This window comes from Acipenser ruthenus, chromosome 5 (assembly GCF_902713425.1).
Source record: "Acipenser ruthenus chromosome 5, fAciRut3.2 maternal haplotype, whole genome shotgun sequence".
In the NCBI taxonomy this organism is placed as follows: Eukaryota; Metazoa; Chordata; class Actinopteri; order Acipenseriformes; family Acipenseridae; genus Acipenser; species Acipenser ruthenus.
This window is the reverse complement of record NC_081193.1, coordinates 46,076,801-46,093,775: the sequence shown is the minus strand read 5'-3', so window position 1 is coordinate 46,093,775 and position 16,975 is coordinate 46,076,801. Positions and strand designations below refer to the sequence as shown.

At 34.9% G+C, this 16,975-nt stretch overlaps 1 protein-coding gene across 2 annotated transcripts; it reads left to right on the top strand.

Moving 5' to 3' along the window:
* The first annotated feature begins 278 nt into the window (after window positions 1-278).
* brox (BRO1 domain and CAAX motif containing) lies at window positions 279-13,461 on the top strand. 2 transcript variants are annotated; one of them, XM_034003174.3, is made up of 14 exons: window positions 279-435; window positions 1,835-1,984; window positions 2,665-2,771; window positions 4,738-4,834; window positions 5,183-5,278; window positions 5,374-5,446; window positions 6,092-6,197; window positions 7,549-7,638; window positions 8,112-8,197; window positions 8,580-8,661; window positions 9,317-9,467; window positions 10,057-10,216; window positions 11,968-12,083; window positions 12,616-13,461. In XM_034003174.3, exons 2-13 carry the CDS (start codon window positions 1,884-1,886, stop codon window positions 12,052-12,054), a joined length of 1,236 nt encoding a protein of 411 aa, XP_033859065.1. In that variant the 5' UTR covers window positions 279-435; window positions 1,835-1,883; the 3' UTR covers window positions 12,055-12,083; window positions 12,616-13,461. The 2 variants fall into 2 exon arrangements, with proteins under 2 accessions (XP_033859065.1, XP_033859064.1); XM_034003173.3 differs by having other exon boundaries at window positions 11,968-13,461.
* Window positions 13,462-16,975: the final 3,514 nt, after the last annotated feature.

The window sequence follows — 16,975 nt, the reverse complement described above, 5'->3', positions numbered from 1 at the left end:
AAATTAACCTAATAACTTGAACTAACACATAGGTAAATGTGATTATATGGTTAACTTTTACTTTAGATGTGTAATGGCTGCAGTATAGGATACTGACCTTAGGTTTAGGGTTTCGGTATTGGGAGAGAATTATTAATTGTTTTATTAACGATAATATGATAACCAATCAGACTGCAGTGTTCTGACAGGAACATTTGGTGTTACCTAAGGGCAGCCTCAATTCCAGGCGCTCAACCTACAACAGTAAACACAGCTCCAGCCATGGGGGCGTGGGATGGAGAGTGGGATTCTCCAATCAGGGTTTTAGCAGATTACCTCACTGAAAAATACCCAATCAAGTAACGTAGGGTTAAAGTGCTTGCTGGGCGTCATTCACTGAAGAAACACAGGAAGAAGGTTGTTTTTATTTCCTGGATTGATTGGCTAAAAGAAAAGGTTTGATAGTATTGTATTTATGTTTTTATCTGATTTCTGGCTTTACTAACATGATATATTAGTTATATAACTTGTATTTTACACAAATGAGATAACGCCATTGTATTTATATATATATATATATATATATATATATATATATATATATATATATATACACACACACACATACACACACATACACATATACATACATATATATATATATATATATATATATATATATATATATATATATATATATACACACACATATATACACACACACGTTGTTAATGGTTTTACAGTCTGAAGTGAAGTACTGTGTGTTTGTTATATTTTAATGTTATTCGACATGTAAAACAAACACAGGCCTGGGTCAACTACTTCCAAACTAGCCGGGATTTGAGATTTGAATGTGACATTTAAACAACAATAACATCTTTAAATTTAGCAACTTTTACTTTTTATGAGTTATCACTAAATCAGTATATGATGTTTTTTGTTTCTTCTGTCGCCTGATTAGGACAGAGAAGTGTTTGTTTTATACCAACCACTAACATATTATTATTATAAAAGTATTGCATGTTTTACAAATAGCCGCCGTGTTGGGTGTTATTGCCACACATCTCCTGTACGGTGACGACTTAACTTGTCCAAGAAAGCTGGCATTTATTTATTTATTTTATATGTTGGCTGTGAACTAATTGTTAAAGTTCTGCCCTTTTCAAACCCTTTTGGAATCTTATTTTGCTTCCTTGAGCTATAACCTACTTTGTAGATGACATTTATAACTGTTGACTTCTTTAAAATGAGAAAGTGGTAGCAGGTGTCAAAGGGTAAAGAATCTTATACCCCTAAAATTAATAACTGAATATGGAAACTTTAAACAAGGTCAGAATTAAAAACGATGTATTATTATTATTATTATTATTATTATTATTATTATTATTATTATTATTATTATTATTATTATTATTATTTGTTTATTTAGCAGACACCTTTATCCAAGGCGATTTACAGAGACTAGGGTGTGTGAACTATGCATCAGTTGCAGAGTCACTTACAACTACGTCTCACCCAAAATATGGAGCACAAGGTGGTTAAGTGACTTGCTTAGTCACACAGTGAGTCAGTGAGTGAACCGGGGACCTCCTGTTACAAGCCCTTTTCTTTAACCACTGGACCACACAGCCTCTTAGCAAGTTAGTTAACAAACATGCTTGTTCTAAAAGTACCTGGCTTAGAATGTATGTATGTATGTATGTATGTATTTATTTATTTATTTATTATGTTATAGAAATATGAACAGGATAGAAACTGAGGGTACTCTGTATAGTAATATTGTTTTCTGTCTTCTTTTGGATAGAGATTATTTTAAAGAGATTACATTTAAATCTGTATTTTCCCTCTATTAAAGCGTACTTTTCACACAACTAGAAGAAGAAGTACTGTAGCTGTTCCAAGCCATGACGCATTGGTTTCACAGAAATCCTTTAAAGGCCACCGCGCCTGTCTCCTTCAGTCTCTATGGAGTAGCTGCAAGTACTGGAGCTAATAAGATCTGCAAGTAAGTGCTTGCTTTGGTGGCAGGCTGTCCCCCAGATACCAATATTTATGTAAACTAAACAGCATATATTTGGTTCATTAAAATATCATGGGTTGACGGGGGGTTAGCCATTATTACCCATTAAGACCACTTGCCTACTAAATAGCTTGGTATCACTGAGTAGATAATCGTCCTCTCTTGAACAATAGCAAGAATATTTAGTGAGCAAGTTGTCTTGCAGTTGCAATGTACCCCCATTATCATGTATTTACTGCCAATGCATAATGTGTGGGTGGGGTTTTTGTTGTTCATTTGGCCCCCAATTAATAGATTGGTAAATTACAAGACTAGGTTTCTCCAATAAGCCTGTGAGTTACCATTGTAGAAACCCATTTCTCAAAATCATATGTTGCTTCCAGACTATTGAGCGTCGGTGAACTTTTCTCTCTAGATTGTTCTCATAGTATTATTTTACAAAACAATGTATTAGGGTCTATGCCTTTGTAAGTGTTAATTATTGTAGGATTTTGCTTTTTTATATCATTGCTGTAATGTTTCATCATTGTTTTTTGTATCAGTGTTCACATATTTTACATTTACCTGGGTTGCATTATTTTATATCTGAAATCTGGTATCTTGGCTGAAGTGTTTAGATATTTGTTTTAGAATTATATTTAGGAATTCCATTGTTTTAATTCTAGTGATCTGAAGGCAGCACGAGCACGGCTGTTAGAACTATTAACAGATGTTACTGCTAATGCTGAAATGATGAAAAATGCTACAGATGCATACTTCTCACTTCTACAAGGTTAGTAACCAATGCCTTACAAATGCTCATTTGATGGTGGTGATGCTAGAATTAAGTTTCTAAATGCCTGTGTCATTCAGTGATTTGAAGTGTTTTTTTGTTCTCTAATTCAGATATGATTTGGTTACTTGATTCAACCAGAATGAGAGAAGGAAATTGCCAGTTTTCCTTCAAGTAATATCCATCAAAGTCTTGGTTATCATCATTGTATTCATGCTTACATTATCTAAAGGAGTTAATAGAAGTAATATATTTTTTTGCATGTTTTTCTGCTAGCATAAAACCCAGCTTTCCCAGGAGCAATTTTCAGGGTTAGAAATGAACAATATTGTGGTACCTTCTGAAACTTGCTAGTCCTAATGTGAAGTGTCCAAGTTGGAATCAACAAGTTGTGGTCCCTAAAAACAGTCTTACATTTTATATTCCTAAAAAATAAACACAGTTATAATATATACAAAGGCACCTTAGCAAACGCTCCTACAAATCGATCAATCATCTGTTTATACCTCGTTACTGAGTGACTGCTGTACTGTGTGCTGAGAAACTGACACTGACAGCACCCGACGGGTGGCAGGAAAAATTCTGTCAGCTGTGTCACCTTGCCGACCACGAAGCTCCATCTGAAATTGGCACCGATGACATTATTTTATTGTTGTACATGTGTTGCTATTTACAAAAAATACTGGCTGGTTTGTGGAGTTGGGGCTTACAGTGAGTGATTAAATAAATATGAATTACTACCTACAATAATTAATGTACACACACGGTCGAGGTATAGACACATACATTGTCCAGTGCCAGTCTAAAGTCCTCATTTAAAGACACTGTAACCCTCTGGATGAAATTGTTATCTAGGTGGCTACTTTTTTATTTTTTATAATTACCAGTGGGAGAAAACTGCTTCAGCAAGTACAGTAGAATCTGCCACAACTGAAGGACACTGAATCTACATTTACTAATGATAGCGTAACAAATACAAAAGAAAAACAAGGGAAATTCAGTTCTTTTCAAGAAAGTTGGGGAACTTTGTATAAATGGATTTCAATATGTGAAGGATCGCCTTCCGGTTTGTCAAACTGCCAGTGAATGTTTTACTTTTTAAACGCAGTTCTGACTGTGAAGCATCCATACTATAATTTGACAGAACTTGTGATTTATTTGCACTAAGTGGGACCTTATTTCTCCCCTACATTGGTGAGTCCACCTATTACCAGTGATTAAAGCCTAGTTTTCAAACAAGCTAATTGTATTAGTATAAGAAAAATGTGTTTTAAAAAAGTAATGTCAGCTTCCAATCACTTAAAATATGCTGACAATAATGTAAACACCAAGCTACAGACAGCGAGTCCTAAACTTTAAACGTGTTACTGTTGTGTATAGGTAAGAACTGAACTTTATTATGAATACATAGTGTTATTATATTTTAAGCATCGATTAATATTCACTATGGTAGTTGTTTATTTATTAGTTTTAAAATGTTTAGTAAAACGTGGCCTATTTTTTTTATTTCGTTAGTACAACTGGCCCCCTTTGCTAATGACATCTTAAGTCTCGACATTTAAAATGACTTTACATGTATTTCAAAGATGCAACGTGTAAAATCAAACACCCAATAAACGTCACATCCCGCACAGAGGGGAGAACACAAATGTAAAACGTCAAGAAGTTGGATTGACATTGCAGGAAAGATGAAGGGAGGCTTCAGTTCCAAGTGACTGTTTTGTAAGCATTATGAGTGCTTATTCAACACTGCTACACCCTGTTAAAAATGGACCTTTCCTGCATATTTTTAACACAAGACATTTGTTTTAAGTACTCGCCCAGAGGACTACTGAGACACTGACATCAACTAGTCCTCATCAGATTTAATTTGCCTTGGGTGGTCTCTCTCTCTCTCTCTCTCTCTCTCTCTCTCTCTCTCTCTCTGCATACGTTCAGTATAAATCCAGTATAAATTGTCCTACAGGCTTCATAATTTCTCTGGATGGTACAACCCAAGAAAACAAGCTGCGCTTCATTCAGAATTTTAAATGGACAGACACCTTGCAAGGAAACATTCCAAGGTAATACCTGAATATGCAGCAGCTGACAATTCGTTATACATGAATTACGTCTCTGTGGCACTATTTGTTTCACAAACTTAACATTTGTAACAATGAATATATTTTCTTCAAATGGCAGTAAGTAATTACAATTCAAAGAAATTTGGAAGAATACACCGGTTTTATGCTGCTTTATGAATTGTTTTGAATGATCAAAACTTATTTTGCTTACTGGTATGTAGATATTGGCATTTCTATCGATTTTGTGCCCTTTTTATACATAAGGTAAACTGTAAGGTTAGATTTCTTGTCACTACCTTGCTGGTGGTATTATACTGACTGTGTTTGTCAACCTATTATTTTTTGTAGTGCCCAGCAGGATGCAGTGTTTGAGCTTGTCTCAATGGGCTTTAATGTTGCTTTGTGGTACACAAAGTTTGGGTCCAGAATGTCCGGAAAAGAAGAGTGAGTATAACAGCAGTGAGTTACTGTAAATTGTACATTCCTGTGGCAATGACTCTCTTTCAATTTTATCATGCTGCTGTTTTGCTTATTTTCAGTATAACAGAGAATGAAGCAAAAGAAGTTCACAGAAGCCTGAAAACTGCAGCTGGCATCTTCAGACACCTTAAGGTTATAATTCACTGAATGTATAAAGTCTTTTTTTGTCCTCCTGCTGGTTCTAAAAATATATATACATTTAAAAAAAAAAAAATTTAATCTGTACACTGGTGTTCACAAACTTTTCACCTTTTTACATGATGGAAAGATTCTTGATGTACTGCTAAATAATTTAAGTGATTTACCACTGCAGTTTTTAAACAGATAAAAAACTAACAAGTGGGCCACTTCAAGTATTAAATTTATCAAAGCTGATAGTCTCACCTTGTGGTTTCGCATTGTGGCTGTCATTTAGGATAGTTGACTATTTAGAATACCTTCACAAGGTATGTGATAAAACGCCAACAAACACCATCACCATCCAATGTTAACACAAAAAAAGTAAAAACAAGCACTATAATCAAATTGTATGCAGCTTTTCCTGATTGTTTTTTTTTTTAAAGGGCAAATACATATTTAGTACAGCTTCTGAATGAAGTCTATTTTAAAACTGCTCACTGTTCTAAAAAACAAAATATACCTGTTTAAATTCATAATTGAGAACACTGCACGACAGGGTAACTGGAACTGCTTTGTATGCAGAGGATCTATAATGTTGTTTTACAAATCTGAAAGATCATATTTTCCTTACACATACTACGCATGTGTTTTAAACAGGATAGCTACATACCACGGCTTATCACTCCTGCAGAAAAAGGAAGAGACCTAGAAGCTCGAGTTATAGACACATACATTGTCCAGTGCCAGGCAGAAGCACAAGAAGGTACAAAGTATTCCTTTTTTTCCTTTCTGTGGTTGCATCACTATAACAAATAGTGTGTCAGTTCCAAAACTCATACAAGATACCAAACAAATCATTTGTTTTTCTCATTTAAGATTTATACAGATATACCATACAAAATCCTGGTTTTGGAAGCCCTCAATATGCATATTAAAGACACACTGAATTATGTCACTTTTTGAAATGATACCAACTTGGTATTAAATGAGCATCAATTAGTCTATATATTGGCAAATAGAAAACATATTACCATAGGTATCATTTTGGAAACCTTTCTCCTCAATGTTTTTAAATTACTATTTTTTTCCAGAATCTAAAAAAAAAAAAAAAAACGCTTTTTGAAAACGTGATGTAAAGAAAGAGCTTTCGAAATTAACCCCAATACAAAAGATATCCATCAGATAAGAAATTGGTGACAGTAATGCAACTGCTGTTTTGGAACTTCTCAAAATACCATATACAGTAGATGCCACTTATTAACAACTTCTCGATTCCCAGCAAAAAGTTGTCATTAACCGAAAGTTGCCAATAAGTGAAAAGCCTGTTTTCAAAATGTATTTATATGAAACAACGATATATACTGTAGTTGTACAAATATGGCACTGAAATACAGGTGTTTTAAATGTTAGTGTTAAAAAAATGTACATAAGAAATACGAAATAACCAAACATAGAACTGTTTACTTCAGCGTGTGTAAAACAAACAAAAAAAGAGTAGTAGTCTTCAATAGTACTACACAACGATGTACTACAATTGTCCTTACAATGAGTAAAGCAAACATAAAAAATGTGTTGTAGTTACAAATCATTCTAAAGAACGCAATTTTAAAATAAGAAATTGTCCAACGTTGTCTGCTTTTTACAATGTACCACCTCCCGCTCCATCTAAATTTTGTATGCAGCTTCGTAGTTTCAAAGCCACAATTCTGCCTCAGTCTGCCAGAAATACGCAGTTGCGAAGTTAGTGTGTTATAAAAGCTGCATGAAGTATGTGCACAAATCATGCAAGTGTGCTCTGTAGCACTGGCAACTAGTAATAAAGTTGTCAATAAGTGGCGTGCAGTTGCTAATATCAGAATTCCATTAACATTAAAGTCTATGGGAAGGGATTGGTTCCTGGGAAAATGTTGTTAATAACCGAAAGTTGTCTTTATCAGGGTTGCTAATAACCAGCATCGACTGCATGTTGGAGAATAGCCCCCAATAGAGCTAAATCAGTGGATTATACACCACAAGTACCATTTCTTCCAATACTTCAAGAATTTTCATTTAAGCCTAATCCATGCTCAGCATTCTTTCAAATTGATAAATAGATTTTTCTTTTTTTCCTTAAGTGACCATTGCCCGGGCAATTGAACTCAAACACAATGCAAATCTTATAGCAGCTCTGGCCTATGAAACAGCCAATTTCTACCAAAAGGCTGGTAAGTTTATAGCATATATCTGTTAACGATGCTGTAAAACACCTATGCTAGAGAAGACAACTATATTGTTGAAGAAAATTGTGTTATCTTTACAACAGTGTCACTACTGTTGCTGTCTTGTTTACTCCTTACCTTACGTTGTGTATACCTTACCTTGTGTTTTTCAAAATAGAGATTTTTTTTTTAAATGTACATCAAAATGACTGGTAAATAACATGTTCATTTCAGTCACTCTATAGCTCCCTGTTTACTGTAGTTACAGTTTGGGGTATTTTTTTTTTTTTTAATTCTATCTGAAAACATCCAAAATGTATAATATTGGGTACATACTCAGTGTACAACTATTTACTTATTTTTTTTCATTTCTCTCTAAGACCAGTGAGGTAGTAACTTAATATCTGTAGGGTTTTATAAATGCGGAATGCTAAATGTGCTGACATCTTGGCGTTTGCTATGTCTTAATTTCATTGTAGATCATACACTTACTTCCCTGGAGCCTGACTACACTGCAAAATGGAGAAAGTACCTGCAGTTGAAACAGTGTTTCTATATGGCATATGTAAGTACAGTTAGAATTTTTGTGAATTTAGCAAAGAACAATTATTGTGTTTTTAGGAAACTCTGGATGCTATTAGCACTTTGAACAAATTGGGCTTTAGAAGGGCAGCGTGCTATTCAGAACACTAATCCTGGAAGCTGCTTGAAGTCGCACTACACATAATGTGAGTACCTACAAAATAATCATATTTACACTTTAAAAGCAAAACAGATGGTGTGCTACATCTAATCTTGGTCAGTAAGTTTGAAGCAAGGAGATACTGCATGCCAGCAGACAGATTTGTCTTCTATGGGAGCAGTCGTAAAAGGCATGTATTTAATTCATTGTATGTATTGGATTACTTTTTAAAATGATTCTAACCTTCTGCCTTCTGAACTACTAGGCATACTGCTACCATGGACAGACTCTTCTAGCAAGTGACAAATGTGGAGAATCGATCCGATCTCTACAAGAAGCAGAGAAGTGTAAGCCATCCTTTAAGAACATGACTACTTTTAATGTTCTGAAAACTGAATGCATGCTATACATTCCATCAATTTGATCTAAGTTTTATTTCAGGTATGCACGTGAGATAGGAGTATTGAGTTCAATAATATGGATCTGTAAAGTTAAGAACAAGTACAGTACTTTCAGTAAGGCTGCAGTTTTGAGCCCTCATTATGTGACTCAAAATGTGTGTACTCTGCATTTTAACAAGTGCAAATTAAATGGTATTATGGGAAGAGTTGTGTACAGGAGGGGGTGCTGTTTCTGCACAACATTTACACATCTACAATTAGTCAGTATCCTCTAATACCTAAATGTCAGATGCATTTGCGACCGTTACTTGGTATATAGTATACAAGGCAGCACTTCATTTTACTCCACTTGTCAAGGGTGAAATCAAGTGTACCCCCAGCCTTATTTACAACCTAAGTTTGCACAATACTGTTAAAATATGTATTAACCAGTTCCATGCTAGGTATACTCACAATATACCTGTAATGTCTGTTCTAAATGTATATTCTATTTATTAGTGGTCTGGTAATTGACCTGAAGCATCATACCAAGTATTGACCCTTTTTTATGAAATAATAATAATAATAATTCATTATTTTTGTTGTGCTTGTTTTTGTTTAGTCTATGGCAAAGCAGAGGATCTGTGTAAAGAGTATAGGCAGACCAAGGGACCAGGAAGTACAGCCAAGCCGTCAGAGCAGCTCTTCTTCAGGAAATTAGGGTCTTGGATCAAAAACACGCTGGAGAAGTGTCAAAGAGAAAATGGATTCATGTAAGTACATTGACAGAATTAAGCCAAACCTTGAAATCATAAGTCGGTCTTTTACTATAACTGTATTTACTGCTGTCACATGAGATGAATGCTGTTTCATTGGGGTTGCATAGTAATAGCACTATAAAGAAAGTTGGTTACAAAATCAGCTGCCTCTTTTCATTGCTAGTGTTTCATAAACCAGTTTGTATGCCAACTTCATATTTAGTGATATGGAAACGTTAATACTTCAACTTGTGACATAAGATGTCTACAATGTCACTTTTCGCTTTCTGGATAACAACAACATTACGATTTTAAGATACTAGCTTCACACAGAATTGTCTTCCATAATTCATTAAGACAAGTTTGATCTTGGGTAACATACAAGAAAAATGAACCCTGTTGTAGTAATTTTACAAAGCTGTTGCTGCCACAGTGTCGAGGTCTCACATCTGGGAGTCCATCTGAGTTAATGATTTCATATTGTCAAGATAATATAAACACTGATGCTAAATGTGTTGGCGACCTTGACATTAACCCCTGACATATTGAAATATTTGATACTTGGCTGTACTATTAATCTTTTTATGTACCTTTTTGTTCATAGATATTTCCAAAAGGTTCCTCCAGAAGCCCCCCAGTTGGAATTGAAGGCCAATTATGGGCTTGTGGAACCAATTCCATTTGAATTTCCGGCTCTCCATCCTCAGTGGTCACCAGAAGTATATGCTTCATTTGACCTCACTAAAGGATTAAAGGATGACAAGGTACGTGTTTCTTGACGATACAATACAGTCTATGCAATCTACAATCTACAGCTGTGGCCAAAAGTTTTGCATCACCCATGAATTTGAGGATTAAGAAAAAAAAAAAAAAATATGAACATAATTTAGATCTTTTATTTAACATCATGTAATCAAAGAAACTTCAAAATGATATCTCAAAAGTTTACTGGAAGCTGTAATATAATAGTAGTACTTCCTTAATCGTCTTAGGCATGGACTCAATGAGGCGCTGAAGAGTCGAGTTGTCCTTTTAGATTCCTCCATGCAGCCTTTACACTTGATTCCAGTTCGTTTTGGTTGATTCCAGTTCGTTTTGGTTGCATGGTTGACTTTTCCTGATTTCCTGTCCTATCAGACCCCAAACCTTCTCAATATGATCGAGATCCTTCGAATTTCTAGGCCAAAATTGAAGTGGAGTGATACTGTTGTCTTCTAACCATTTCTTCACTTGTTTGGCTTGATGGCAAGGGGCTCCGTCATCTTGAAAGTAGAAATCACTGTTGGAAAAATGGTTCTGAGCGGTAGGGAAGAGGTGGTCTCAGAGTGTTTTCAGGTGCCAGTCCTTATTCATAGCTGTCCCCTTGGGTAAAATGTGTAGGGGTCCTTTGCCTTTGGCAGAAAAGTATCCCCAGATATGGACAGTTTCTGGATGCTTCGTCATTTGGACAGTACACTCTCTCTGGATTGTATCTCTCTCCTTTGCGCCTTCAAACTCTTAATCCACGTCGGTTTCCAAAACAGCTGAAAGGGGACTCGTCAGAGAAAATAACTTTGGCCCAATCATCTTTGGTCCAGTCTTTGAATGTGCTACAAAAGTTCAGACGATCTCTGATGTTTTTCTTGCTCAGAAGGGGCTTCTTAGCAGGCCTCCCTGACACCAGACTATTCTCCAAGAGTCACATTCTCACGGTGTGCATAGACGCCTTCACTTCAACTTTTTCCATTGCTGCAGTAAGTGGACATTACTGGCCATCCTTATTCTCAAACTTGAACGGCATAGGTGGTGATCGTGGTGATCCAGACCTGGGGTCAGCTTTACAGCTTCCAGTCTTCTTGTATTTCTGGATGATCCTAGATACTGTGCTTTGGCTTGCATAACTTCTATTGGCTATCTGACGACTGCTCAAAACCTTCCTTATGAAGTGCAATGATGGCTGACTGTGTTTCCGAGGAGGTATGGTCCTTTCCCCATGGCTTGCTCTGAAGTTACAAAATCTTATCTAAAAATCATGCTTATGTAGCTTCAATATACTCATTACCACTTCTAATTGTCACCTTTTGATTACTTCTAATTGAGTAACACATGTCAAGATTTGTGACGTCTTTTCAGAAAATCGTGTTAAGTTAGATTTTGAGATGTCACGTTTTTCAATTTGTCAGTTTTTTGTGAAGCATATGGGAAAACTACAAAGCAATATGTAATTGAATATGTTAATGCGATTTCTGAAATGTGATTTGTATCTGTTGCTATTATTTTTGTTTCGGGGGGGGGGCGGGGAGTGGCGTGGCAAGTAAAAAAAGAAAAAAAAAAAGTTATGGTGGGGCGCGAGGAAAAAAAGGTTGAGAACCCCTGTGTTAACGTAACATTATTCAGCAGGTTTCATTCGACCTTTATGAAGCAAAGTTAGATAATTCTAGGGTGATGCAAAACTTTTGGCCATAGCTGTACAATGAATCTATTATGGGGAGGGTGTAAGAGAGGTGCATTTGAATATATTTGATTCCTCCTAAAGGCCAAACCTAAACCAGAGGAAGAAGTAAAGCCAATGAAGGAACCTGATCTGAAGCCCCAAAAAGACTCTGGATGCCTCATTTCCTAAGGATATAAAACTCCCATGATCTATACAAAGTATGCAACTTTATTAAAGACCAACACTGACAACCTACTATTATTACTGTACTATAAAAATAATTTTTCCTACTTTCGATGGTTATGGTTATCTAAACTTGTATTATGTTTAAGCCAGACAGATATTGTACATTTTAACTTCTGCTCATACAAAATAAATAATAATCTTGGTAACATATTTGAGAAAGGCATGTATGTACTTTCAGTGTGTGTATCAATAACATTTAAATTGGTTTATCATGGCTCCTTGCTTATATATACTTTTTATGGTCTTTATATTGACTTGATTTAGACATAATATTAAGCAAGCATATAATGATTTACTGTTCATGATATTTAATCATTGTTATTATAATAATATATTGTGGACTCTGGTAAAGAATGTTGTTTCAGAGCTTACTGATTCTAAGCTGATTTATTTCTCAATTCAGTAGTGTTTTTAGGAATTGTTTAATCCATGGCGTTTCTCTTCTTATTTGAAGCTGTCAAAACATTTATTTTATCTATCTAAAAAGATTTTATTATTTCACAGAATTTTACAACTACAACGAGAAAAAAAGAATATCTTAGATCGTCCCCAGAAAAGAGGGAATATGGGAATGTCCATTTCAATTTGATACTTTTGTCAATATTTAAAATCACTGTGGCTTCTGAGTCCATGAGCACCTTTTACAATGTGGCGGAAATGTATCTCAAGGTTCATGGTAGAATTAATTGTAGCCTCACCGAATACAGCTGGCTTTTGAATTTGTTTTCTTTTGAACCCTTTCCACAGTGGGGAAGTTGCCCCATACTTTTGTATATTTTTATGGATTTTACAGTACAACATATGAAAAGTGTTTAATTTATAAACATTGGCGTTTAGGGGGTTTTCTTTCTTTCTGAATTTTCATGTGAAGGGTTAAACCCCTTTTAAAATAGTTGAAACAAACCTTTTTTTTTTTCCCCCACAGTCCATAATGCTGTGATTTAATATATTTTGACCATTATGCCATGGAGATAGGAGGTTATTGGACAATGTGCAAAACTGTATAACAGCTGAATGTAGATTATTAATTTACTTGATATTTATGGTATTCATAAACAGAGTTTCCAACAATTTGATAACATGCGTCAAGATGTAATAAATGAAGAACTGTCATGAATATTGTATATTTTAAAATAGCTCCATAATTTGTCAAGCAAGATTTAAAAAACATTAATGGCTTTCTTTTTTCATACTGAATTTAGTTTTTGTTTAGTTTCAAATGTTGCACTTTATACGTTGACTTTTTGCAATATTTTACTTCCACATCCCTGTTCATAGTTATGTGATTATTGCAAACTATATTACAGTTCTGTATTTACAGGTACATGAATAAACAAACAAAAAGAAAAAGGTGTATTGTTTTATTATTATTTATTTATTAGCAGACACCCTTAGCCAGGGTGACTTACAATTGTTACAAGATATCACATTATGCATTATTTCACATTATTCCTTACATACATATTTTTTGCATACAATTACCCACTTATACAATTGGGTTTTTACTGTAGCAATCTAGGTAAAGTACCTTGCTCAAGGGTCCCCCATTTGGGATTGAACCCACGACCTTCCAGTCAAGAGTCCAGAGCCCTAACCACTACTCCACACTGCTTGGCTCTGCCTGCATTATTCAAAATTCTCCAAAAACATTTCACATTTTTATTTATGTATATTTATTTTTAACATAGGCAGGAATGCTTGTTTGACTGCATGCTTTGTGACATTCTAAATGAGGAAGTAACTGTGGGTACGACCTATCCTTCAGTAAAAAAACTCAACTCAAACAGGTTTTGGAAATAGTTTTTGTACCTGCTGTCTATTAATACATTTGTATTTTGAAAGCATGACAGATTCCTTCTGAGGTTTAATTGAAGGTGTGTTTTTTTATTTTCTGTAAGACACACACATGCTTCATTTGTTGCATTCCTCCATTCCCCAATACAGGGGCACTATATGACACACCAGTGTGTGAGTATTATGACAAACTGTACAGCTGTGTTCGATTATTGTGATGCAGGTTACACTGTAATCATATGTATTACAGTAACAAAGGCAATTAAACTACATTAGCAAAGAGAATCAAAATTGCTTGTGGAGAGAATAGCAGAGCAAACTCCAGTCATTCATACTAATCTTCAATACCTCTGAAACGGTAACTACAACACTAAACAAATGCCCATAGATTATTTACTGGTATATATATATATATATATATATATATATATATATATATATATATATATATATACAATTTTATTGTCATCTAACATCTACAAACAGTAGATTGCACTTCAAAAGCATTCTGAAAACAGGATCCCTTTCTTTTGAAGTCTGTCTTCATTTGATTAGCTTGCTTTCAGTTTGTTTGGTTAAAGGACAAGTATTTGTTCTTGCCAGTAAATCAGGTTTGAACTTCAGGATAATGTTTCGAACTCATCTGAAGAAAAGGACTGGCTGACGAGGAAGGAACAGAAACGGTCAGTCTCTTTAATTCTGTAAAATGGTGTTATATCTACAAAAGCATACAAAGTATATAGCATAGACTTTACCTGACTTGATTAATAACTTGGTTTTTAATGCATGCTTTTGGTAAACATGTCATTTGTGCTTTAAATATGTTTATCATGGTGATTTTGCAGTTTCCCTTGCCTACAGTATGTATTTACCATGCATTAGCTTGTATTTGCCATGCTTTACCAATCTTATGCTTTTACCGTGGCGTACCACAGTAACATTTTGTTAAGTGAAGACTTTTAAAGATGTCTGAAGTCGAGTACCTAACTTAATAAAATACATGTAGAACTTGCTTTACATTCCAATATATATTGTGGTAAAGTGCTGCAAAATCAGTATGTCAGTCTGAGAATGACAAGGGCATTATTCCCTGCAAAGTTAGATTCTGACCAGTAGAGGAGTGGGGTGGGATTGGATAAATAAAGTAATGGATAATGACAAGATTGGTAATTATTTAACTAATTACTAACACTGTGATAAAAGGCTCTAACTGATAGCCTAGTGTGGGTTGTGTAGGAGAGCTTTGGAAGCAAAGAAAACGAAACAAAAAGAGAAGAGAACAGATAGAGAAAAATAAGGTCAAGAGTGGTGAGGAAGGCCTGACCGAAATTGGTGCGGTGTAGGGATGACAAGCACTACACTCTAATATGGGGAAACATATTTGTTTGGTTACGGGTTTTGTGTCAGGGAAACGGATTAGCCATCCTGACTTTAGAGAGGGAAACGGAAGCAGTATAGATAGTATTCCAAAACGGAGTTTTGGAATACTATCTATATTTATCTATATACTATCTATATTTATCTATATACTTGTATTTGTGGAAATAATGAACTTCAATTGCATGACTCCATTAATTTATTATACCAGCACGGGCCCCTCACCACACTATATATTTTTTAACTAGTTTTAATATCACTGGAACAGGATTGTTTACGTTAAGGCAGCCAGAGATCCATTAGCTTTGATTGGGGTTTGTAATGAGTATTTATTGTGTATTTATATACTGTGTTTTTTTGTGTGTGTATTATTCAGGTTTTTTTTTTTTAATTTATTTGTATTTTTTTATTTGGTATTCAATTGAAAGAATCCAACAGTAGACTAGTTTTTTAAACATCAAATACTTTAAACAGACTTTAAAGATTTATGAATAGGATTTTTGAAGCACTTTTTGCAAATGCAAAGTTGTTACTGCTGGGTTTGTCAAACACATGGACAGAGCCTTTGTCACCAAGCCCTTACAGCTTTTAACCCCTCTCCTCCTGTCTCTTCCCTCTTCCAATGCTGTGGCTATTGAACTATCCAGCCAGTCACTCTTTTAAGGGTTAATTGGCAATTCACACACTTCATTTGAAAGTAAATGAATGACGTCCCTCTGTAGATGAATCCTATTATTTCAGCACAGGTATTCCAACAGCCTTGTGCAACTGGCTTCTTTGTGTGTGAATTGGGCTTATTTGCCAATTAGCGTTACAGGAGGGAGAGAAGAAGAGTATAATAAATGTTCTTCCAGATCAAAAGTTATGTCATGTATACAAATATTTAAACAGTTTTGTAAGTAGGAACCTATTTATAGGCTGCCTTGTACAGCCGCACACCTTTTACATGGAACATGAACCTTTAAACAGCCCTGGATTCCTGTTATAGCACTGTGGGTTCTTTACATCCCATCATAGAGGTATGAAGGAGTCCCAGCTGCAGTCACAAACAATGTACCAACACGCTGGGCATCGACTATAATGCTGCTATACAAACTCCACCCATGTCTACTACAAGTCATTTCACAGTTCAGAATCTTAAATACTGTGCACTTAAATCATGTGACCTGTGATTTTGCATGATTGTAACTGCACCGGTCTAGCAAATATTGGAGGTGGATCCTAATAAAGTAGCTGAAGCCTGCCATTTATAGTACCAAGTTTCATTGGAATTCTAAGCAATGCATACACAAGGTTTAAGGAGGGTGATTCACTTTGCTAATGGAGATACTCTGAATGAATATAGTACTGATGAAGAAAACTCAGCAGGAACTTCAAAAGACCTCAATTGACACAGTATAGAGTGTTTTATTATTTTTATTTTGCTACCAGTGATCCTGATCGTCTGTTAAACACATTGAATTTACTCAAAAAAAAAAAAAAAAGTTTTTAATGTCAGTTTTTTTAAACTTTTTTTTTTTTAATGAAACCATTAATATATATATATATATATATATATATATATATATATATATATATATATATATATATATATAATACACTATGTTTTCAGTCTAAACTCACGGGGACCAGATTTTTGGTTTCGTATGGCACAATTTACCAGGGCGACATTACATAGTAATAAGGCAGCAGT

What these genes read in the sequence shown, in the direction of transcription:
- brox (XM_034003174.3), top strand. Translation starts at nt 1,884, where the DNA reads ATGACGCATTGGTTTCACAGAAATCCTTTAAAGGCCACCGCGCCTGTC. An exon ending in TCTACAAGAAGCAGAGAAGT is followed by an intron (nt 8,662 to 9,316) that starts GTAAGCCATCCT and finishes GTTTTTGTTTAG; the next exon opens with TCTATGGCAAAGCAGAGGAT. An exon ending in CAAAGAGAAAATGGATTCAT is followed by an intron (nt 9,468 to 10,056) that starts GTAAGTACATTG and finishes TTTTGTTCATAG; the next exon opens with ATATTTCCAAAAGGTTCCTC.